Below are 21359 nucleotides of genomic sequence, written 5' to 3' on the forward strand. Positions count from 1 at the left end.
AAAAAAAAAAAAGATCCTGTGAACATTTAGTTAGAGAAGAAACCAAAAAAAGATGTCCAATAGATGCTAGTTCTTCTCTGCCTGCCTACCCATCATGCCCCTCCTCAGCTGGTGTTGGGACTCCTCATTCCTGTCCCAATCACCCCATGTAGGATGTTAACAGTGTATTTCAGGGATTAAGTAATGGACAGAGCTCTAAGTACATGCTGAGTTCTGAGCCCTAAGTAAGCACGTGGATTAAGGTGAACAGTTCCGCTGACAGTGGAAAAGCACCAGAGGCCAGTTATCTGTTTGCTTAACACTCGGTATGTTTAAATGTATTTTATGGGTTTTAAAACAAAAAGAGTTCTACTCTTTTTTCAGTAACAAATGTATAGTGTTTAGCCAATGTATAGTTTATAATGGGAGAAATTGGGCTTCCTCCCTCCCTCCCTCCTTCTTATTTTCTTCCGTATTTAAAAATCTAACCACTGTCTATAGTATGATTTTAGAATATACGATGATTACCAAATGCATGATGGAACAAGTTTTCCTAGGTCTCACCAATGTTTGGAAGAGGTAGTATTAAGAGTAATCACCAATTTGCAAAGGCTCTTGCTTCTACCTGCTAGCACAAGAAGGCCACCTCGCTGTGGCCCCTCCCAAGAACTTCCTGGCATGCTCAGGGAGTGCCCCCTGTGTACTTCTCCAGGCTGCCAGTGCCCCACCCGCTCTAGCACTTCCTGCTGGGGCTGACACTGTGTCACCAGGCACCATGCCTCATCTTCTCACCCCCAGGGTACAGCTGTTCCCTGCCGGTGAGGTCACTGATGTCCTGAGTTCTCATTGTTCCCAGCCTATGGGAGAGTAAACTGTGCCAGAGGGAGGGAGTCTCAAAGCACTGCTGTTTCAGCCCCAGGATTTTACGGAGTGTGTTACAATAGATCATTCCATTTTATACTCATACATTTTATTCTCTCTGTCTCTAGACGTGCGAGTGTGAAGTAGACTGGGCCCGGAACAGGTTAGGGGAACAGCTCCCCCGGACCCTCCCGCCCAAGCCATTCAGAGCCTCTTCTTGGGCAACTTCTTCCCCTTGAATGAGTCTCTTTCCAGGAAGCTCCCCAGCTTTTGCAGATAGAGTTGCGTCCATTCACCAGTTCCCCAGCTGTAACCCAGGCTGAGTTCCTTCCTGGGAAGCTCCTCCGGCCCCCAATATACACTTCTGTGAGATGCCGCTGCCTGTCTGTCGTGGACAACAGAAGACCACCGTTCAAGTGAGAGACCCACGGCGTGGGCTCACAAATAAGCTATTTGGGGTAAACTTATTTTTCAAAAATTGGCACTTGCCTGTTTAATTATTCCTTAAGGCATAAATGTTCTATCATAAAGAATGATTTTAAAATGAGTTGGGCAATCACTTAAAAGATAACTGGTTGCAATAGTCCTGTATTCCAGTAGCATCTTTTTACAGATAACGCTATGGTTTCACCCCTTTTTTGTTTTTTGTTTTTTTTTAATTAATTATTTTATTTATTTATTTTTAGCTGTGTTGGGTCTTTGTTGCTGCGCGCGGGCTTTCTCCAGTTGCGGCGAGTGGGGGCTACTCTTGGTTGCGGTGCGCGGGCTTCTCATTGCAGTGGCTTCTCTTGTTGCGGAGCACGGGCTCTAGGCACCCGGGCTCAAAGTTGTGGCTCGCGGGCTCTAGAGCGCAGCCTCAGTAGTTGTGGTACACAGGCTTAGTTGCTCTGCGGCATGTGGGATCTTCCCGGACCAGGGCTCGAACTCGTGTCCCCTGCATCGGCAGGCGGATTGTTAACCACTGTGCCACCAGGGAAGTCCCTCCTTTCACCTTTATTTTGTAATTCTGCTGGTGGACGTACTGAGTTTCTTTGAGCCGTGGTTCTAAGAACATGGTTTAATTGCTACCTGTTTACCAACAAAGAACCTTGATTCTTTTTTGCTCAGACTCATCAAAAATACGGATGAGGGGCTTCCCTGGTGGCACAGCGGTTGAGAATCCGCCTGCCAATGCAGGGGACATGGGTTCGAGTCCTGGTCTGGGAAGATCCCACATGCTGTGGAGCAACTAAGCCCGTGAGCCACAACTACTGAGCCTGCGCTCTAGAGCCCGCGAGCCACAACTACTGAGCCCACGTGCCACAACTACTGAAGCCCACGTGCCTAGAGCCATTGCTCCACAACAAGAAAAGCCAACGCAATGAGAAGCCCGCACACCGCAACGAAGAGTAGCCCCCGCTTGCAGCAACTAGAGAAAGCCCGTGCGCAGCAGCAAAGACCCAACGCAGCCAAAAATTAATTAATTAATTATTAATTAAAAAGACAAAAGGAAAGGCTTGTATGAGGACATCCATTGGTGAAGTATGTGCCACACGCCTAAGATGACAGAGAAGATGGCTTTTGTTCATGTTATTTTGAGATTCTGTAAATGTTTTGGTCATTCTTCATTTCTTATGAAAACCATTCTTGATTTTCACGGTGAACGGCACACAGAAAACCATTTTGTTGCATCAAAGCGTCTCCGTGGATCCTCTGCTCTTATTCTGCTGCTACAGAGGAGTACCTTGAGTGAATTCTAAGAGGACTGCAGGCAGTAGCTCAGAAAAATAGACTGGGAACTTTGCACCCTGTGAAATGCCCACGTTGTCTCAGAGGCAGGGAAAATGCAAATTTGGGTCGTCAGGAGGCTAGGGGTATCACTCTCTCAGTTAATCAGTCATCAGTCGTTACTGAGCACCTACAGTTAAGTGACAGGCAGTGGGCCAAGCACTGGCAATTCAGCTGCGAATAAACAGTCTCCACATGTAACGCAGGGGTGTGGGGACACTTGGGGAAAGGAGCAGATCATGAGGTATAATATCGCGGTACACTGCGTCACATGGGTTATTGAAGGAGACTTCCTCCCACTTCCTTCATTTGCTCTGTGACCTGTCTCCTGATCAGCCTGTTACTCGGGGCTGCCTCGCCCAGCCACGCTGCCATTGGCACCTGCAGGTTCTGTGATCTCTGAAGCAACAGAAAACCCATTCTCTCCAGAGTCCCCATCCACGCTGCAGCTCTTTGCTGTTAGTTTCCGAGAAGGACTTTCCACGGTTGGCACACGGTGCTCGTGGCCTTCATTCCCACATGTCCCCGTGCTGCCCGGTGACAGCAGCACCTCCAGGACAGGCTGTGCGGGGAGAGAAGAAGAATCTCCCTCCCTGCCGATCCCGAGTCTCTGCTAGGTGTCGAGACCCTGTGCTGGGTGTGTTTGTGCACCCTGTCCCGTTCACCCAGCCCCATGAGGGAGGTGTGAACACCCTCATTTTATAAATGAAAATCTGAGAGTTTCTACAAATTTCCGAAGATCTCATAATTAAGAAGTTGCAGAGCCAAGGCTCAAAACCAAGTCTATTTAATTCATTAGAAAAACCTTAGTCTAGGATGGCCTGTGATCCCACTAGAAATATAAACGGAATTAAAGACATTATGCACTTTCCTTTTTCTAAAAATATGTGAGCAATCTTCCTATTATTTCACTCACCTAGATGACACTCCCAGGAGAGCTAGAGGAGGCACTGGCTTAAGGGGTCAGAGAAGAGGGACGGGGATGTAGGGTGGGTACCCTCACTCTCCACCGTGGTGACAAGCTTGCCTTGACGTATCACTTCCCAAGAATTCTCACGTTACGCACACTCACATATTCATGCGCCCAGGGCATCACACAGAACGTTAGTGTTGTCTTTCACTGCTGGTGGATCGTCTTTGAAACTTTTCCCCCAAAGTGACCTCTAGCAAAGTCATTAAAATCACTGTAGATATCCGGCCTTGGGTCCTTGTCACTCCAGCTCTGGGAAAGAGAACAGCCAACATCTACTGATCCAAATCCTGGTCACCTGGGAAAGGAAAAGGAGACATACAGCTTGCTTTTGTCATGTGACACTCCCGGCTAATTGGAAAGGAATTGCCATTTGACCTCGCAGAAAATAAATTGAACGGGAGGGGATTGTGTCTTAAGTAAACCTGGTAGTTAAACGCAATCCTCCGCTCCCTCCACTTTTTCTTCAGAACAAACTGGATTTCATTTCACCTGGTCTGAGGAGAGTCTAAGTCATTGGCAAATGTTATTGGCCCACGTATGAAAGTTGAGCAAAATGAAAGTACAATATGCAAATGAACCCAAGTCACCTAGGTAGCAGCAGAAACGCAACTTTGCATTTCTGTGCAGTGTGACTGCTTGCGACAGTCATGACTTTCTTTTGCTTGTTTTAAAACTCACAGTGGCATAATTCTCTATAAAGCTTCAGTCCTACCTTGCACTTTTTTCTCAAGCTTCTGTATAGCGATGACTGAGCATGGTATTACACCCAACATACCCCAGGGATCATCCTGGGAGACCCAGTCACAACTTACCCACGGCAGCGAGTGAGAACTCCTGCTTCTGACTTCCTGAGAATGATGGAAATATGGATCCTGGCAGCCCCTCCCAGATTTTATCTTGCCTGAACTCAGCAAGATAGTGATCACATGTTCAGCTGGAAATGGAGCTTCAAGAAATGGAAGCCGAGGAAGGGACACAGCACACCGGCCCCAGTGCTACCCCAAGCCCTCCGCTTGCTCAAAGGAACCCCCAGCCTCTGGTGTTGGCTGCACACACACCCCTCGTGACCTCCCAGCCTCTTTGGAGGCTCCATTTTGGGGCCTGACCTGACCTGGCCTGGTTCCTTGTCTCCTGCTTGGCATATTTACCAAGTTTTCCATATCTTAAAATCTACTTCTGGGCTTCCCTGGCGGCGCAGTGGTTGAGAGTCCGCCTGCTGTTGCAGGGGACGTGGGTTCGTGCCCCGGTCCGGGAGGATTCCACATGCCGCGGAGCGGCTGGGGCCGTGAGCCGTGGCCGCTGAGCCTGCGCGTCCGGAGCCTGTGCTCCACAACGGGAGAGGCCGCAACAGAGAAAGGACCACGTACCGCAAAAAAAAAAAAAAAAATCTAGTTCTGCTGCAAATAGCTGGGCTCTCTGGCTTAAGCCCAAGAAAGCCTCTCACCCACCCACACAGCTGCTCAGTGACCTACATGCACCCGAGTTTCAGATGCCGGAGAGGAAGGAGTTAGTTGGAAGCCTGTGTTAATCAGTCTCTCCCGGGACTTTCCTGGTGGTCTAGTGGGTAAGACTCTGCGCTCCTAACGCAGGGGGCCCAGATTCGATCCCTGGTTGGGGAACTAGATCCCCCATGCATGCTGCAACTGAAAAGACCACATGCCGCAACTGAGAAGTCCCTATGCTGCAACTAAGACCTGGGGCAACCAAAATAAATAAATTTTTTTAAAAGAATCTTAAAAAAAAATCAGTCTCTCCCAATGCAACAGAGGTGAAGAGCCAAGGGCATTTAGCCCTTTTTCGTTGTTCACATCTCAATTAAAGTAGTTGCCACTTTCATAAATAGTGATAATATTTCCTGAGGGCTTCTCAGTAGCGTGGCATTATATTAAATCCACCCAGGACTTTTCGCAGCATAGAGGATGTGACATTTCTGGTCTCGATGAGCATATAATAAAGAGCAAAACATGGCAATTAACAGCAACTATTTATGGAGTGCAGATAGAGGCAGAAGGGCGTATGTGCGTAAGAGAAATTAATTCAATGCTTGCAAAAGGAAGACAATTATATCAGGAAAACGTGCCTACTTGGTGTAAAAAGGCCCCTGCGGTTCTCGGCACTGAGCCACGCTCACCCTGCAAGCCTTGGTGCTTCGTATATTTATGTCTTTCGTTACCTTCATGATTGCAGGGAGCCAGTCCGCTGCCTGCCATCATTCTCCCCTTTATAGAATAGCCATGGGCGGTACAGTGTCGCTCAAGGTCATGGGCTCAAGACAGGGCTGGGTCTGGAGGGAGACGGTCATCGCCCCCATAGCTGCTTGGCAGCGTTTGTGAGGTTAATTAGCGGCTTCAGCTGATCACCTGCAGCACAGGTGTCCAGCTTTATCGGCACGACGCCTGGCTTCCTCGTCCCCAACCTCAAAGGAAAACGCCTGAGCTGGCTGGACCTCAGGACTCTTAAGTTCTATTACTTTTGAAGCACCATGAAAGAACACGGAAAAGAAGCTTAAACTCATTCTAATGACAATAACCCACCTATAACCATCACAATAACAGCAGGAACTCTGCTCTGTACTTTGAAAGCAGGCCATCGGGCGAGGCCTCTTGGAAACACTGAGAAATGCTTCTGCTGTTGTGTTCACCTCTCTTCCCTTCACTCAGATAATTCCTCTTGCCCCAGATGGAAGCCCCAGCTTGCTTGAAGCTCCCTGAAACTTCTTCCTCCCCTCCCCTCCTTTTCACCCTCCTGGAAGGGACACATTAAATTACCACAGCCTTTCTTTCATCTGCAAGCTTGACCACCACTGAGGGAAGCAGCCCTAAGGCTGGGGTGGAGAAAGGCGTGATCCATGCCATAACTTTCTGGGCTTCACTTTACTGACTGTCCCCACCCAGTCCCAACCTAAAAGGATGGAGAAGGAGAGAGGGGTAAAGGCAGGATCCTACGTGTGGCAGTTTGAAAACGTGGCCCCCAGTTTTCTGATACTCCTTCTATCACTAGGTGGCATCTCTGTCCTCTACTCTCGAACTTGAGCCGGCAACGATTTAACCAATAGAATACAGTGGATGCAAGATAATCACTGTGTCAGTTTGGGGCCCAGGCCTTAAGAAACTGGTAACTTCCACTTCTTGTCTCTTGGGAACCAGCCAGCAGACTGGTTGAGAAAGGCCAAGCTGATGGTAGAGAGGCCCGTGGGGACAGGAACCAAGCCCCCAAGCTCTCAACCAACAGCCAACGCCAACTCTCCAGCTATGTGCGAAAGCCACCTTGTAAGTGGATCCTCAGCCCCCTGACGTGCCCCAGCTGATACCTCGTGTAGCCGAGATGAGGCTTCTCCCATGCCCTCATTCCCGTCCAAATTGCAGACCTGATCTGCCGCATCAGTTTTTCAGACAGCAGTAAAGAACTGGAGCTCCAGGGTTCCAGCCTTCCTTGGGGGAGCCCAGGGAGGGATGCTGACCCTCCCCAAGCCCTCCCCAAGTGGCCCCCGGGTCTGCCTCTCACACGAGGATTAGGGGTCTGTGAAATGGGGTCCCAACTGCTAGCCCAGCACTGAACACCCTTCACACACTTTCCAACCCTCTCTCCCCTACAAGCCCCGCGGCATGTAGGGGACACATGTATCCTCTGAGCTTGGGAACCTACCCATTACTCAAGATCCTTAGCAAAGGTCCTTCTAACGGTAAAAATAAATGCGGATCAAGAACTCAACACCTGGGCTTCCCTGGTGGTGCAGTGGTTAAGAATCCGCCTGCCAATGCAGGGGACACGGGTTCAAGCCCTGGTCTGGGAAGATCCCATATGACGCGGAGCAACTAAGCCCGCGAGCCACAACTACTGAGCCCGCGAGCCACAGCTACTGAAGCCCGCGCACCTAGAGCCCGTGCTCCGCAACGAGAGAAGCCACCGCAATGAGAAGCCTGTGCACCGTAACCAAGAGTAGGCCCCACTCACCACAACTAGAGAAAGCCTTCGTGCAGCAAAGAAGACCCAACGCAGACAAAAATAAATAAAATAAATTAAAAAACAAAAAAACTCGTCACCTTGTCCAGCAGGCCCAAGTCTTTACCCCCTGCTGGAGTGGGGCCTTTTGTGGACTCCCTTCCACAGGTCTGCAGAGTGCTGCGCGCAGGTGGATCCCAGAAAGGGGGGGCGGATGGGGGGGGCAGGTCTAGGAGGGGTGGGGCCTGGGAGGGCGGAGCCTGGGAGGAAGCCCAAGGGAGGTCTCAGGAGCCAAGGGGGGACCCAAGGGGAGAAGGAGATAGGCGTGATCAGTATCAAACAAAAACTAAACATAAACTAAATCAGGGCGGATTTGAGTAAATAGGAGGGAGGAAGTCGAGGCCGTGCTCACAGCCAAATCCATCCCGCTTGTTGAGAAGGGGAAGCAAGCAATGGGCAATATGTAGCTAAAGGGGCAGTGGAGGGCCGATAGGGACCCCTTGTTTCTAGCGTGGTTTGGTTTTGAAGAGGGAAATTGCTAAGCAAGTTTATTCAAGAGAGCAGACCAGGGGAAGAGTTGACTGCTAAGGCCTGGCTGCTCCCTGGGGAGGTGCAAGGGGGTGGTACCAGAACTCAAAATGTAGGGGAAGCCCATCGGCGGTGCCGGGGAGCAACGCGGAGATGCTGGGGCCCGAGGGCCTAACCAAGGGGGAAGGGCGTGCACGAGCCCACTCGGCTCTTTCCGTACAGGAGGGGCTGAGGGCCAGGAGCTGGAAGGGTGGAGTCCGGCGCCGGCCTTGACGTTGCGTTTGCACGCTCTGACGCCGATGGTCTTTTACAGACCAATAAAAATAGCATTTTCCAAGTAAAAACATAATTTCTAAATATGCTTTTATTCCTTCTTTATAGAAGGGGGAGAAAACCGCGACTGTCCATACTGAAAATGGCTTTGGGAGGAGGGTTGGCCTCACTCTTCTTCGGAGTCACCTCTGCATGTTGCCCACTTCGGACCCGCCATCCCGGCTCCTCGAGCGCCACCCAGTGGCCTCAGGGAGGAACATCCCGCGAGCTCAGCGCGGCTCGGGCTAAAACAGCCCTTTCCGAAGGCGTTTTTCCTGCCAAAGAAAACCGCCGTGTGTCACAACTACTGGAAAAGCAATCCTGAGAAACAAAGCCCTGATTTTTTTTATAGCAGCAGTGGAAACCGGACCCCACTTCCTTCCTCCAGGATTAGGGCCTCATTGATGCTGGTGGAATCGGTCATTTTGTTTCGCCATCCGTACTCAGAGAGTGAGAGAGCAGAATTACTTTCGCTCTCCCAGAGATCTTATCAAAGGTTTTTCTGTTCGGATTACCAAACTGTTACAAAGAACTCTCTTATAGATGTTTCTTTGACTTTTCTTTTTTTAAGGTTTTGTTTTTTAATAATATTGAGCCAGAATTTCCCTTCCCTGCGTGGTTGACAGCAAGTGGGTTTGGGGGCGTGTAGTGGGTGACACTTGAGTGTCTTTCTGTGCCCTCCTGTAGGGGAAACAGCGTCCCTGTTCTCCACCAAGGCACCTTGACTTCTAGCTGGGGTGACCAAGTGGATCTATACAGTGAGTGCTATGAAATGAATTCAACTTCTCATAAAGGAATTCAGGAGAAACCACTTCAAAATAAAGGTTTAGCCAAATTCAAAACTGAAAAGTCCATAACCAATTATTATGCAAAGTAGGGTGGAGGGGGCAGTCCCTTCCAGGTGGTTCCCAGCACCACCTGAATAGCTGTGAGTAATTGAGTTATTTACCCCTTTAAGGCTTGATGTCCCCTGCAAAATGGTTATGACAGTAATACCAACTTCGTAGGATTATTGTGAGTTTTAATGAGATAATATATAGCTAATGGTTATGAATTTTACTCTAAAACGAGTAGCAAAAATTTAAAAAATGCCACATTTTGAAGTTTCTAAGTCATATTAAGTCAACTTGCCTGTGTGATGAGAAATTCAATCTCAGTCATGTTTGGGTCTCCTCCCATCTCTAGGGTCACACGAGAACTGCTGGCGTTATCTGTAGTGTCCAGAAAACCAAAGTTGGGCCTCCAGCCCTTGTTGACTCACGTGGCATTCCCGCACTGAGATGGAGCCTGGCACAAAGTAGTTGCTCAATAAATATCATTGTAATAAGTCTAAAACTCAGTCTATAAAATGAAAATCAAGAGGCTACAGTTAATCTGATTGAAATCATCTAGACTCTGATGAATACTTTTTTCGTGTCCATGGTTCAGGAATAGGTCTGGAAACTTCTTCCCTGGTGCCCTAAAGCAGAGATCCCGGAGAGCCTTCCCAAGATGGTTTAGTTGGGAGATTTCCTGATCCCTTAATGGTCTAGCTCATAGTTGACCCCTGTGCCCAGAACCGTAACAAATTTTGAATTTTGTACATTCGATGTGCAAAAGACAAATTGGACCACTGAACTCAACAAAAATAACTACTTCAGTCAAAGGTCTAGTGACCTTGGGATATCTTTAGCAGATGCATATGACCCAGCTACTGAGCCTCAGGAATGCAAGGGACTAGCTCACCCGGTGCTCCCAGTTTAAGGACGCTGCCTACCTCGGTCTCTCCAACACAAAAAAACTTCCATCACTACGAAAGTCTGGCCTTCCTCACATCGTCCTCACTTCATCACGGGCTCGGTCAAGCCCAGGAAGGCAAAAGTCGGTGAGAGACCCACCCTTTTCCTGTTAGACTCCTGGAAAGACCCCTGTGCTGTTACCACACTCTGAATACATCCCGGTGTCTGGTCTATCAATCCCATTTCCTATTTTGTTTCTGTTCTTTGGCTTTAATTCAGGAGCCTCTGAGCACATCTTACTGAGATCACACTCTGACTTAGTAAAATAGTGCCCACTGTGTTGCTGGTTTACTTCATTGCGCTCAAGTGAGCTCAGGTAGGGGGCTTCACGTGCAGACCTTCACAGCGATGGGGGAAGAGCCTCGAGGAGATGGAAGGACGGGGCTCCGGGAGGCACCGGGCTGGTGGGAGGTTTGGAACAGGGCGGTGCTTTGTGGGTCTGACTCTAGTGCCCACCGAGACGTGACTCAGCCACATTCCCCATCTCTGCTTCTGCTTGGGGGGCTTCTCCCTTCTTCTCCTGCTACCAGGCAGCCCCTGCACTCTGATCTGCACGCCGTTTTCTATGCCATAAATTCAGCTCCATGATCACGTGTTCTGCCTGTTTTGAAACTTCAGCCCACTAGTGGTCCAGCGTGGCCTTCCTACCTCACAACCTCCCCTTGTGCAGTCTCTCAGCTTCAGATTCTACTGATAGCAGCCTACCTCGCATATTTCAGAAAGGGGATGTGATGGGCATTGGCAGGGCCTTCTGTGTCAGGCTCCCCTCCCAGGCCAATGGTTAGCCTATCATACGGTGCTGAATAAGACCACCATGTGCGAGGACTAGCCTGGGTCTGCATAGGTAGAGCTGTGTTTTGGAAGAGAACAGTGAGCACGGGGAATGCTGTGATTGACAAGTCTAGGACAGCAGCCAGGGACGTGGTACCATGTGATCTGCCCCTTTCCTCTGCCTGTCTGCATTCGGTTATGTTCATACGTTCATCTGGTCTACTCAGGATCATCAGTGACCTCCCGACTGTTAAACCCAATGGTCAGTGCTCAGGCCTCATTCTCCTTGACCCACCAGCAGCATCAGACCCAGTTCTTTCTGTCTTCCTTGAAGGTTGTCTTCCCTTGGCTTCCGGGACACCGCATTTGCCTACTTTCACCTCTACTCCTTTCTCAGTTCCCTTTGCTGTGCGCCTCTCTAAGCTTCAGGGAAGGTGGAATCTCAGAGAAGCAGGTCATTCTTCACGGAGGTCCAGGGAGGGGGGCTCCTAGGCACGGCTTGCTGGCCTGGAATTTTTAGGTCTAATCACAAACCTGTGGGACCACCTGTCAAAAGGCAATTATTTCTGTGTCAGTATTATCCCAGCCACATTATAATCTGATTTTATTTTATTTTGCGGTACACGGGCCTCTCACTGTTGTGGCCTCTCCCGTTGCAGAGCACAGGCTCCGGACGCGCAGGCTCAGCGGCCATGGCTCACGGGCCCAGCCGCTCCGCGGCATGTGGGATCTTCCCGGACCGGGGCACGAACCCGTGTCCCCTGCATCGGCAAGCGGACTCTCAACCACTGCGCCACCAGGGAAGCCCTATTCCTGTTTTAAAATTAAGAAAACAGGGACTTCCCTGGCATCCAGTGGTTAAGACTTCGCCTTCCACTGCAGGGGGTGTGGGTTCAATCCCTGGTCGGGGAGCTAAATTCCCACATGCCTCAGGGCCAAAAAAACAAAACATAAAACAGAAGCAGTATTGTAACAAATTCAATAAACACTTAAAAAAAAAAAAAAGGTCCACATCAAGAAAATCTTAAAAAAAAAAAAATACTTGCAGAGGTTAAACAATTTGCCCATGGCCGCAGTGGTGATATATAATGGAGCCGGAATTCAACCCCAGGAATCTCTGACTCCCAAACGGTTGTTCTTAACCACTAAGTTAGGCGATGTTCTGTCCTCTCCTTTGGCTCCCTCCATCCCTCCAGGAATGTAACTTTCTACTTCCTCTCCTGCCCACAGTTTCAAGGCAATCACACATTCATGCATTGGAGCCCTGGGCACAATGAAACACACGTTTCAATGCTTCCTGTTCTAGTTTTCAAATTGCCCAATAATTAAGTGGATTACTGCTGTCATGTCTTAGTGCCTGGACTGAACAAGGGTTGGTTCAGTTCCTATTTCTTTTGCAGCCACTACACCTTGTGAGTTAATCAAAATTTATTACACTTCACCAAGGAGCAATATGTGACACAGGACAGCGTCCTAGACCACAAGTCAACAGACTGACTATTTTCCTTGTTTCTCATTCTTGCTTTTCCATTAACCAGCTGTTTGACCTTGGGCAATCACTGAACCACTCTGACCCTCAGTTGCCTCATCTATAAAATACACACAGTCTTAAGGTCCCCTTCCAGTGCGAACTGTCCATGATTCTGAAGAGTGAGGATCAAGTTTATTATTTTATGGGAACTTGAACTGTGCTTCTTCAAGTACCAACTCTTGTCTGAGCTCTACCTGTATCTCACTCCTAGATTTAAATCTAGGGCTAAGCATAAGCGAAACTTTCACAAAAGGATGGGAAAGTACAGATAATAATAACTTCATCTTATTGGTATTTGGAGGAACATGACTAAAAAGATGGAATTGTTTTCAGGAAGGATCTATATAATATTCTGTAAGGAAATATAGTAATTGTTATAAAAAGATTTTATCACGTTGGCTAAGATGTGGAGGAAAGGAAGTCCTCTGATAAGAGGGCTTCCCACAGGAGAATTATCTTGTGCCATTTGAAACTCATTACTATCATCCTTTCTTTAAAATCTTTTCTGGCATTTGGCGATCTTACTGTGCATATGGCTGTGACTCCCACTTTTTTGAGTGTAAATTCTTTATTTACTGATTTTGTTATTTCTCTTACATGATATTGACCCTGCTCAGATGTTTTATTATTCTTAGGGGGGATGCATGACTCAGACCTGTACAATCAGAATATTTCATATCCCTGGCTACACTGTTTATTTGAGGGATAAATACGTGACTCAACAGAACCAATGGATTCCCAACAGAACCTCAGGACAATGACAGAAACTATCAGGAAAGATAAGCTCCCTTTTCAAAGCAGTTGCTGAGATATGGAGTATGTATATGCTATGGGCTGCTGGAACCACCTTGCCATTATGTAAGAAGAGCTTATCTGAGATTGAGGCGAACGCAGAGAAAGCAAAGTCTAGAGATGCAGAGAAACAGGATTCCCGATTATATTGTTTGAGTACCTGGATCCCCAAAGTCTACTCCCTGGATTATCAGTAATATAGCCAATAAATTCCCTTTCTTTTTTATTTTTAAGCAGAAGCCATTTAAAATCATAAGTTGTTTGTCGCTTGCAACTGAAATTAATCAACCTAGAATTTGTGAACCTGTACAGAAAGCCCATGGTTCCGTACTTCTTCACATCAGTAGATGCCCAAGGGGTCTTTCTAAAATTGAGCCTACTGCTTGCCACAGGAAAAGAAGGTAGAGTGTTATCATATCTTATCTGACTTTCATTTTATATGCTGATTGTTAGACACTAACCCCCATGAAAGATGTAACTTCACAATCCTATTTAATTCTCACAGCAGCAAGCACATTTATTAACATTTATTAATGTTAAGGCTTAATGTAAAAACAAAATGGCACAAATCCTGCAGGTAAGTAGGGACCATGGTGGCTGGGAGCACTTCAGCATTCTTCTCTTTCTCTCTCCTTGTGGAACTTTTTGGATCCCTCTAAGGTCTGTGAGAGACAAGGGGTGTGTGTGTGTGTGTGTGTGTTGGGGGAGGAGGAGGGAGTTGTATAGTTAATGACTAGAGCTATAAAAGGCCTTCTCTAAGTTCATTTCTTCTCTTATAAAGGCCAACCCACGCTGGGCACTAGTGGGCTGTCTTCTCCCAAAGGTCCCTGCAGAGCCAACACGTCCTCCTCCCTGCTCAGCCCCACCCTCATTGGTTTTCAAACGTTCCCTTCTCACCTTTTCTCTCTGAATTCTCCCTCCCTCCAGTCTGAGAATTTGTCTGCATATGGTGAGAAGGCTTTTTTTTTTTTTCCTAGTAGAATATATGCTATCATTCTTAACTTTGTGGTCCGTGGTCTATTCCCCGAATCTTCATATGCCAAGTCAACCTTTTAAGAAAGAAAAGAAAAAAAAAAAAGACATGCATCTTTTCAGTAAAGCAGCTGGCTTTTGCAAATAACAAATACTCCAGCTTTCAGACCGTAATGTTTTTATTATAACTTTAACAATTAATTTTGAAATCCAGGCTCTATTTGCACCCCCTTCAAGGCAGTGAAGCCCATGGGTGGAAGGCTACAGGGCAAAAAGAAAAACAGTGAGAAAATTCTTGGATTAAAATGTACAAATATCATCTAGGTACGTAATCTTAGATTCTTTTACGTGCGACCTCCCCCTTCTCTCGCCAAAGAATTCATGAAAGGAAAAACCATGAAGTTTCTCCAGTCTTTTAAAGTGCCAGGTTTAGGACATGGAAGCAATCTAAGGGTCCATCGACAGATGAATGAATAAAGAAGATGTGGTACATATATACAATGGAATATTACTCAGCCATAAAAAGGAATGAAATTGAGTTATTTGTAGTGAGGTGGATGGACCTAGAGTCTGTCCTACAGAGTGAAGTAAGTCAGAAAGAGAAAAAAAAATACTGTATGCTAACACATATATATGGAATCTAAAAAAAAAGGTTTTGAAAAACCTAGGGGCAGGACAGGAATAAAGACACAGATGTAGAGAATGGACTTGAGGACACGGGGACGGGGAAGGGTAAGCTGGGACGAAGTGAGAGAGTGGCATGGACATATATACACTACCAAATGTAAAAGAGATAGCTAGTGGGAAGCAGCCACATAGCACAGGGAGATCAGCTCGGTGCTCTGTGACCACCTAGAGGGGTGGGATAGGGAGGGTGGGAGGGAGATGCAAGAGGGAGGGGATATGGGGATATTTGTATACATATAGCTGATTCACTTTGTTATACAGCAGAAACTAACACAACATTGTAAAGCAATTATACTTCAATAAAGATGTTAAAAAATAAATAAAGTGCCAGGTTTCCACTTCTTTTCACCCCTCTAAAGTTTCGGGGGAAAAGAGGAAAGAAGAGCAAAACTAGAAGCAAAATCGTAAGCTTAAAAAATTTCTGTGCCTGTTTTTATGCACTTTCATTGGGCACGACAGGAAAATGGGCTCTACTATTTTCACACAATAGTTGAATTTTGCTTGTTCCAGCATGTATATAAATTACCTGGCTTTTTGTTAATCCCATCTAAGTGACCATTCCTTTTTTACCTTGTTTGATTATTCTGATTTATTTTAAAATCACAATCCACATTTAGTGAGAGGAAAATTTCTTTTTATTTCGTAGTTTATCATTCTTGTCACTTATATAAGTGACAAGAATGATAAATTATAAGTATCACTTATTTTATTATTAAATTTTATTAATCATAAAATACCCAAATACCTAATATTGGAAACATAACAATAAGCAAGCCAGCAGCTATGCTTTAAGTCTGGACATTCTAAAATGGAAAAAATGCAAAGAAAAATATAGCTCGAAGAGGGGAAGTTTAGGGGCGGGGAGACAAATGCACTTTTCCAAGCCGCCTCCTGGGTATCCGTCCAGCTAGGGGTTACAGTTTAATTTAAGGAAATACGACGGAGACCGAAGGTACTGGCGCAGCGTTTATGTTACTGACCAAATATCCACCCTAGAGGAAGCAGTACTGCCCGGGTTGAACTGCGGAAACCAAACCCAAGTCTGCGGGGTCAGAAGTAGTTTCAAAGGCTGGGCTCCACATGGCAACATCGAACTGGATTAAACGTTATCATTTACCTTTATTATTAGTATAATACTTTTAAGCTAATATACACCTGCACATTCCTAAATGCCCCGAGACTGGACGGCCTCAGAATGCCTCGCTTGTCTACATTCGATTTTCTGCATAATCAGAAAAAATGGAGGCGAGCTTTGTCTACTTTGGCCCCGCTCGAAACCAGCGTCCTCGGGCCGAGGCGCCCAGACCTCGCGGCCGGATGGCGGCTCGAGTCCGCGGGGACGCGCAAGGCACGCGAGGACTCGGCCTGCCCCACCCGGCCGCCCCGGAGCCCGCTGTCCTCCGCCAACACCCGGAGCAGCGGGCCCGGCGCGGGAGCGCGTGGCGTCACAAAGCCCAGTCGGAACGCTGGGGCCGGCGCCGAAGCCGAGGGCGCCCGGGGCGAACCCACTAGCGGCCCTCCCTGGCGGAACGGCAGGCGCGCGAGCCCTTCATCTCGCCCCGCCTCCCCTACCCCCGCCACAAGGGCCGCAGGGCCGCGGCGGCTCGGGCGCCGCAAAGCGTCCTGGGAGAGTCGGCTCGCACCGGAAGGACGCGCGGGCGCTCGGCGGCAGCGAGGTTATAAAAGGGAAGGAGCCGGCGGCGGGCGGAAGTGGGCGGTTCAGCTGCTCCCGGCGCTGTTGTTGGTGTTTGCGCTTCTCGAGGGGCGTTCTGTGGTGGGCCGCCGGTGCAGGCCGCAGTGACAGGGCCGCTCGCCCCGCAACTCCTAGCCTCGGCGCAGCGTCCGATCGCGACTTCCGCGACCCGCAGGCCCAACATGGCGCAGGAGGTGTCGGAGTACCTGAGCCAGAACCCGCGGGTGGCCGCCTGGGTGGAGACGCTGCGCTCCGACGGCGAGACCGACAAACACTGGCGCCACCGCCGCGAGTTCCTGCTCCGCAACGCCGGGGACCTGGCCCCCGCCGGCGGCGCTGCCTCCGCTCACCCGGAGGAGGCCGCCGACGCCGAGAGCGGGACCCGCAGTCGGCAGCTGCAGCAGCTCATCTCCTTTTCCATGGCCTGGGCCAACCACGTCTTCCTCGGGTGCCGGTGAGTGAGCCGGCGTCCCTGAGCTGCTCTCGCGGTTTTGTCCGGAGCTTTCGGCGGAAGGGGAAGTGGTGGAAGCGCGGGAATCCGCGGGACAGGCTGCCCTCTAAGGGCGAGAAGGGCGTCTCTGCCATGGTTACCAGTCTGGAGGTGCCCCCGTTGGGTGGGGAGCTGGCGGTGGAGTTGTTTGTTGGCGATGAGCTCACAACGCTCTTGGGGGAGAGGGGCACTGAATCTAAATTAGGTTTGTAAGAAGGGATCCCGCCTCCCAGACCCCGGGCGTTTGTTTACGGCGTTCCAGGAAACAGAATGTTCCTGGCGGTTGATTCCGTTTCTTGATTACAACCAGGAAATGCAGTTCCTGTGGCCTGTTTTCGTACCCCAGAGGTGGCAGCTTAGCAAAAACACTAAAGTGTCTTTCCCTTCGTTTTTTCAGGTACCCTCAAAAAGTTATGGATAAAATACTTAGTATGGCTGAAGGCATCAAAGTGACAGATGCTCCAATCCATACAACAAGAGACGAACTGGTTGCCAAGGTGAAGAAAAGAGGGATATCGAGTAGCAATGGTTAGCAGATCATAGATGTGAACATACATAGGAGTTTAGAACTTAAATTTGATGTTATTAGGAATTATCGTTATTACTAAGTTTTTAACAAGTTAGAATTTATATAATGTTATTAATCAAATTGGAATGTTAAACCTAAATTATGTGTCTCTGTGTTTTAGGCTTTGAATTTGATAGTTTCCTTTGACCTCTGTGAGATTTTGAAGTGTGAAATGTTGTCTATGCTGTTGATTTTTTAATATTAGAAATTATTGAGGGGACTTCCCTGGCGGTCCAGTGATTAAGACACCGCGCTTCCACTGCAGGGGGCACGGGTTGGAGCCCTAGTCAGGGAACTAAGACCCACATGCCCTGCGGGGCGGCCAAAAAACAGGAAAAATATAACAAAAAAATTTTTTTAATGAAGAGATTATTGGTGTTATTCAGCGCTGTTTTAAGAAATTAATGAAGTTATTCCACACTTTTTAAAGGATCTACAAATCCTGAAATGTTTTCATCTTGTGCTTTTATTTTAATATGAGTATCTGTCTTGTAAATCTTCAGCTGATATGTATGAGGTAGGCTTAGTCATATACTTGTTTTCGTTTTTTTCAGAAGGGGTAGAAGAGCCAACAAAAAAACGAGCCATAGAAGGAAAAAACAGTTCTGCAGTTGAGCAAAAAGATCATGTGAAAATTCCTGCCAAAACAGAGCGTGCATCAGCTCCGCAGGAAAGTAGTTCAGCGTGTTCGGGATCAACTACCAAGTCAGAGAGTAGTGGGAACTCAGCGCGGAGCTCTGGCACCCTGAGTCAGAATAGCTCCACAAGTGATGGAGAGCGCTCTGTTTCCAGCCAAAGCAGCAGCATTCCCTCTCAGGTAACAGCGGTAGGGTGTGGAAAAGCTTCTGAACCAGAAGCTCCAGATAAACATGGTTCAGCATCGTTGGTTTCTTCGTTGTTGAAATCCAGTGTGAATAGTCATGTGACCCAGTCCGCTGATTCCAGACAGCAAAGTGGATCCCCGAAAAAGAGTGCTTTGGAAGGCTCTGCAGTCTCAGCCTCTCAGAGCACCTCAGAGATTGAGGTGCCCTTGTTGGGCTCCTCAGGAAGCTCAGAAATAGAGTTGCCACTGTTGTCTTCTAAACCTAGTTCAGAGACAGCTTCAAGCGGGTTAACTTCCAAAGCTAGTTCAGAGGCAAGTGTTTCATCATCAGTTTCTAAAAACAGTTCCTCATCAGGCACATCTTTACTAACCCCCAAGAGCACCACCTCAGCAAACACGATGCTGACTTCCAAAAGCACTTCGCAGGTAGCTGCATCACTGTTAGCTTCCAAGAACAGCTCCCAGACCAGCGGCTCTTTGGTTTCCAAAAGCACTTCCATAGCAAGTGTGTCCCAGCTGGCTTCTAAGAGTAGCTCTCAGAGCAGCACGTCACAGCTGCCTTCTAAAAGTACTGCGCAGGCGAGCGAGAGTTCTGTCAGATTCTCTTGTTGCAAGTTAACCAATGAAGATGTGAAACAGAAGCAGCCTTTTTTCAATAGACTGTACAAAACGGTGGCATGGAAGTTGGTGGCCGTTGGTGGCTTTAGTCCCAGCGTGAATCACGGAGAGCTCCTAAACGCAGCTGTCGAGGCTCTGAAAGCAACGCTGGATGTGGTTTTCGTCCCGCTAAAGGAACTGGCAGATCTGCCTCAAAACAAGAGCTCTCAAGAAAGTATTGTTTGTGAACTGAGATGTAAGTCTGTGTATTTGGGCACTGGCTGTGGAAAAAGCAAAGAAAACGCAAAAGCAGTTGCATCAAGAGAAGCCTTGAAGTTATTTCTCAAGAAAAAGGTGGTGGTAAAGATATGTAAAAGGAAATACAGAGGCAGTGAAATTGAGGACTTAGTACTCCTCGATGAAGAGTCAAGGCCTGTCAACTTGCCTCCAGCATTAAAACATCCTCAAGAATTACTGTAATGTCCAAAATGTCACTGTGTACAATATCTGGTATTTGAAGAGAAAAACTGGCTTACTTTTGTATAATATGAAACACAGGCTTTCACAAATTTTGTATTGCTTTTTTCCAGTTTTGCAGAAAATTTACATTCTAGTTCTCTTCACACAGTGGAAGTTGTAAATAATTTGTGGATGACAGTATACATTAAAAGGTTTATGCATTAGCGGCATACCAGTATGCTGTTTTATTTGCTGAAAAAAATACTGTCTTCTATTTTTAATGACACATTAGGTACGATGTGTAGTTCTGTAGTCTTAAAATTTTTGTACTACTTTGAATTTGGTGAAAATGTATTAAGTTGTCTACCATGCTTTTTTTTTTTCTAGCTGAATAAACCTTCACATCAAAGAAAAGGGGACCATAGTATTTGTCTGAAAGTCTGTGAAGCTTAGGGTTTTAAGAATGTTGCCTATAATGTTGAACATGTCTGTTAAAGAATAAAAGAGAAAATAGTTGCCTCAGACTATTTTTATGAGAAGCTGTAAGCATTTTTTAGATATAAAGCAGTGTTAAATACTTAAGGTTATTTTATTCTGAAGTTGTTTGAAATTCACCATGATTTTGACCTCTGCAGATTCTTTAAGTGGGTTAATTTATGTTTTGAGGTAAAGTACAATTTACACTTTTTCTTAAAGACGTAAATGTGGGTTTCTATATTAAGCATATTTTGTGACTACTACTATTAACAGATTGATTTGTTTAGATATTAAATGCTTTAAGCTATTTTACCTTTTCAAGAAGTTGTGGTTTTTTTTTTCTCCCCCCCCCCCCCCCCCGCCCCCCGTAGTCAGAACCAATTCCTGCGATAGGCTTCCTGCGAATTCCTGTCACCTGTCACTAGTCGTCGTAAATTGCAGCTAGGTAATTTTTCATAGCTGATAACACAGCTTTTTATGGGTAGACAAGTTAACAGTTTGCAAATCTAGAACTGGGTAGGTTTTTTGTTTACAAAACCTCGTAGAAGAACACTGGGCAGAATAAGAGAAGCCAAGCTCAGCTCTTTAATGAGCCTGTTGAGTTGAATTACATTTGTTGGTTAAGAAAGGAAATCCTGCTTCTGTGTCTTAGGTGATTCGGACTGTATTATTCTTTGTGGCCTTTTTCTGGCTTTCTAGTTGCTGCACTTTGAGCAGTGATGGTGATAATGTACTGAGAAAAACCAGGAAATGGCCTTGTGTGTGGCAGTTGTATTGGAGTAGGAAAATTGGACATAAGTAGTAAAATGTAAGTCATGAAGTTATTTCTATTTTATATTCTAGAAATAATAGGGGATACTTTATATACCTGAATTGAAATAATCAATTGTTTTTATTTCACTAGGTAACTTTTAAAAAAGTTTATTTTTGAGCATGTTAAATTGGATACCAAAGTTTAAAGTCCATATTATGTAAATGGGGTTGCCTTTATATAATACATTGTGAGGAGAAGTAACATGAGTGTTGTGAAAGCAGTTTTAATTACCTCAGTTACCTCAGCCTTGGAATGTATATTTTGTGGGACAATGATTGCAAGAAAAGTAAGAATAAATTTCTGTAATGTATCTAATTAGGTGGTTTAGTAATTTCCTGAATTGGCTAAATTTCCTAAATTTCAAGTTAATATAAAAGTTACTGAAAATATTTTAAATTACAGTAAACTTCTTATATGGTAGAATTGCAGGAAGCTGCTTAATGTAAAAACAAACATTAATAAACGTTTTCTATAACTATTAAAAGCTTATAATCAGAATTTAAAGAACCCTTGATTTAAGAGAAATGCATATTTTACAATTCTTC

General features: G+C 46.6%; 1 protein-coding gene and 1 long non-coding RNA gene across 4 annotated transcripts; one reads left to right on the plus strand and one right to left on the minus strand.

Annotated features, from left to right (window-relative positions):
- Positions 1-9366: 9366 nt before the first annotated feature.
- LOC113628748 (uncharacterized) lies at positions 9367-16611 on the minus strand. Its single transcript, XR_003436218.1, has 3 exons — positions 16011-16611; positions 14132-14283; positions 9367-11457 (listed from the first exon to the last, which is right to left on the minus strand). It is a non-coding gene; the product is annotated as an uncharacterized LOC113628748 (long non-coding RNA).
- CDKN2AIP (CDKN2A interacting protein) lies at positions 16607-20321 on the plus strand. Of its 3 annotated transcripts, none has more exons than XM_027122587.1 (3): positions 16607-17040; positions 17474-17573; positions 18199-20321. In XM_027122587.1, exons 1-3 carry the CDS (start codon positions 16769-16771, stop codon positions 18205-18207), a joined length of 381 nt encoding a protein of 126 aa, XP_026978388.1. In that variant the 5' UTR covers positions 16607-16768; the 3' UTR covers positions 18208-20321. The 3 variants fall into 3 exon arrangements, with proteins under 3 accessions (XP_026978388.1, XP_026978386.1, XP_026978387.1); XM_027122585.1 differs by having other exon boundaries at positions 16609-17040; positions 17474-17604; XM_027122586.1 differs by lacking the exon at positions 16607-17040 and adding an exon at positions 17070-17281 and having other exon boundaries at positions 17474-17604.
- Positions 20322-21359: the final 1038 nt, after the last annotated feature.

This window comes from Aethalodelphis obliquidens, unplaced genomic scaffold (assembly GCF_003676395.1).
Source record: "Aethalodelphis obliquidens isolate GAN/ISIS:26980383/991018 unplaced genomic scaffold, ASM367639v1 scaffold25, whole genome shotgun sequence".
NCBI lineage: Eukaryota > Metazoa > Chordata > Mammalia > Artiodactyla > Delphinidae > Aethalodelphis > Aethalodelphis obliquidens.

Excerpts from the sequence above, each read along its gene's own strand:
- CDKN2AIP (XM_027122585.1), top strand. The coding sequence starts at position 16,769 with ATGGCGCAGGAGGTGTCGGAGTACCTGAGCCAGAACCCGCGGGTGGCC. Across the intron at positions 17,041-17,473 it reads CACGTCTTCCTCGGGTGCCG|GTACCCTCAAAAAGTTATGG; the intron begins GTGAGTGAGCCG and ends TCGTTTTTTCAG. Across the intron at positions 17,605-18,198 it reads AGGGATATCGAGTAGCAATG|AAGGGGTAGAAGAGCCAACA; the intron begins GTTAGCAGATCA and ends CGTTTTTTTCAG.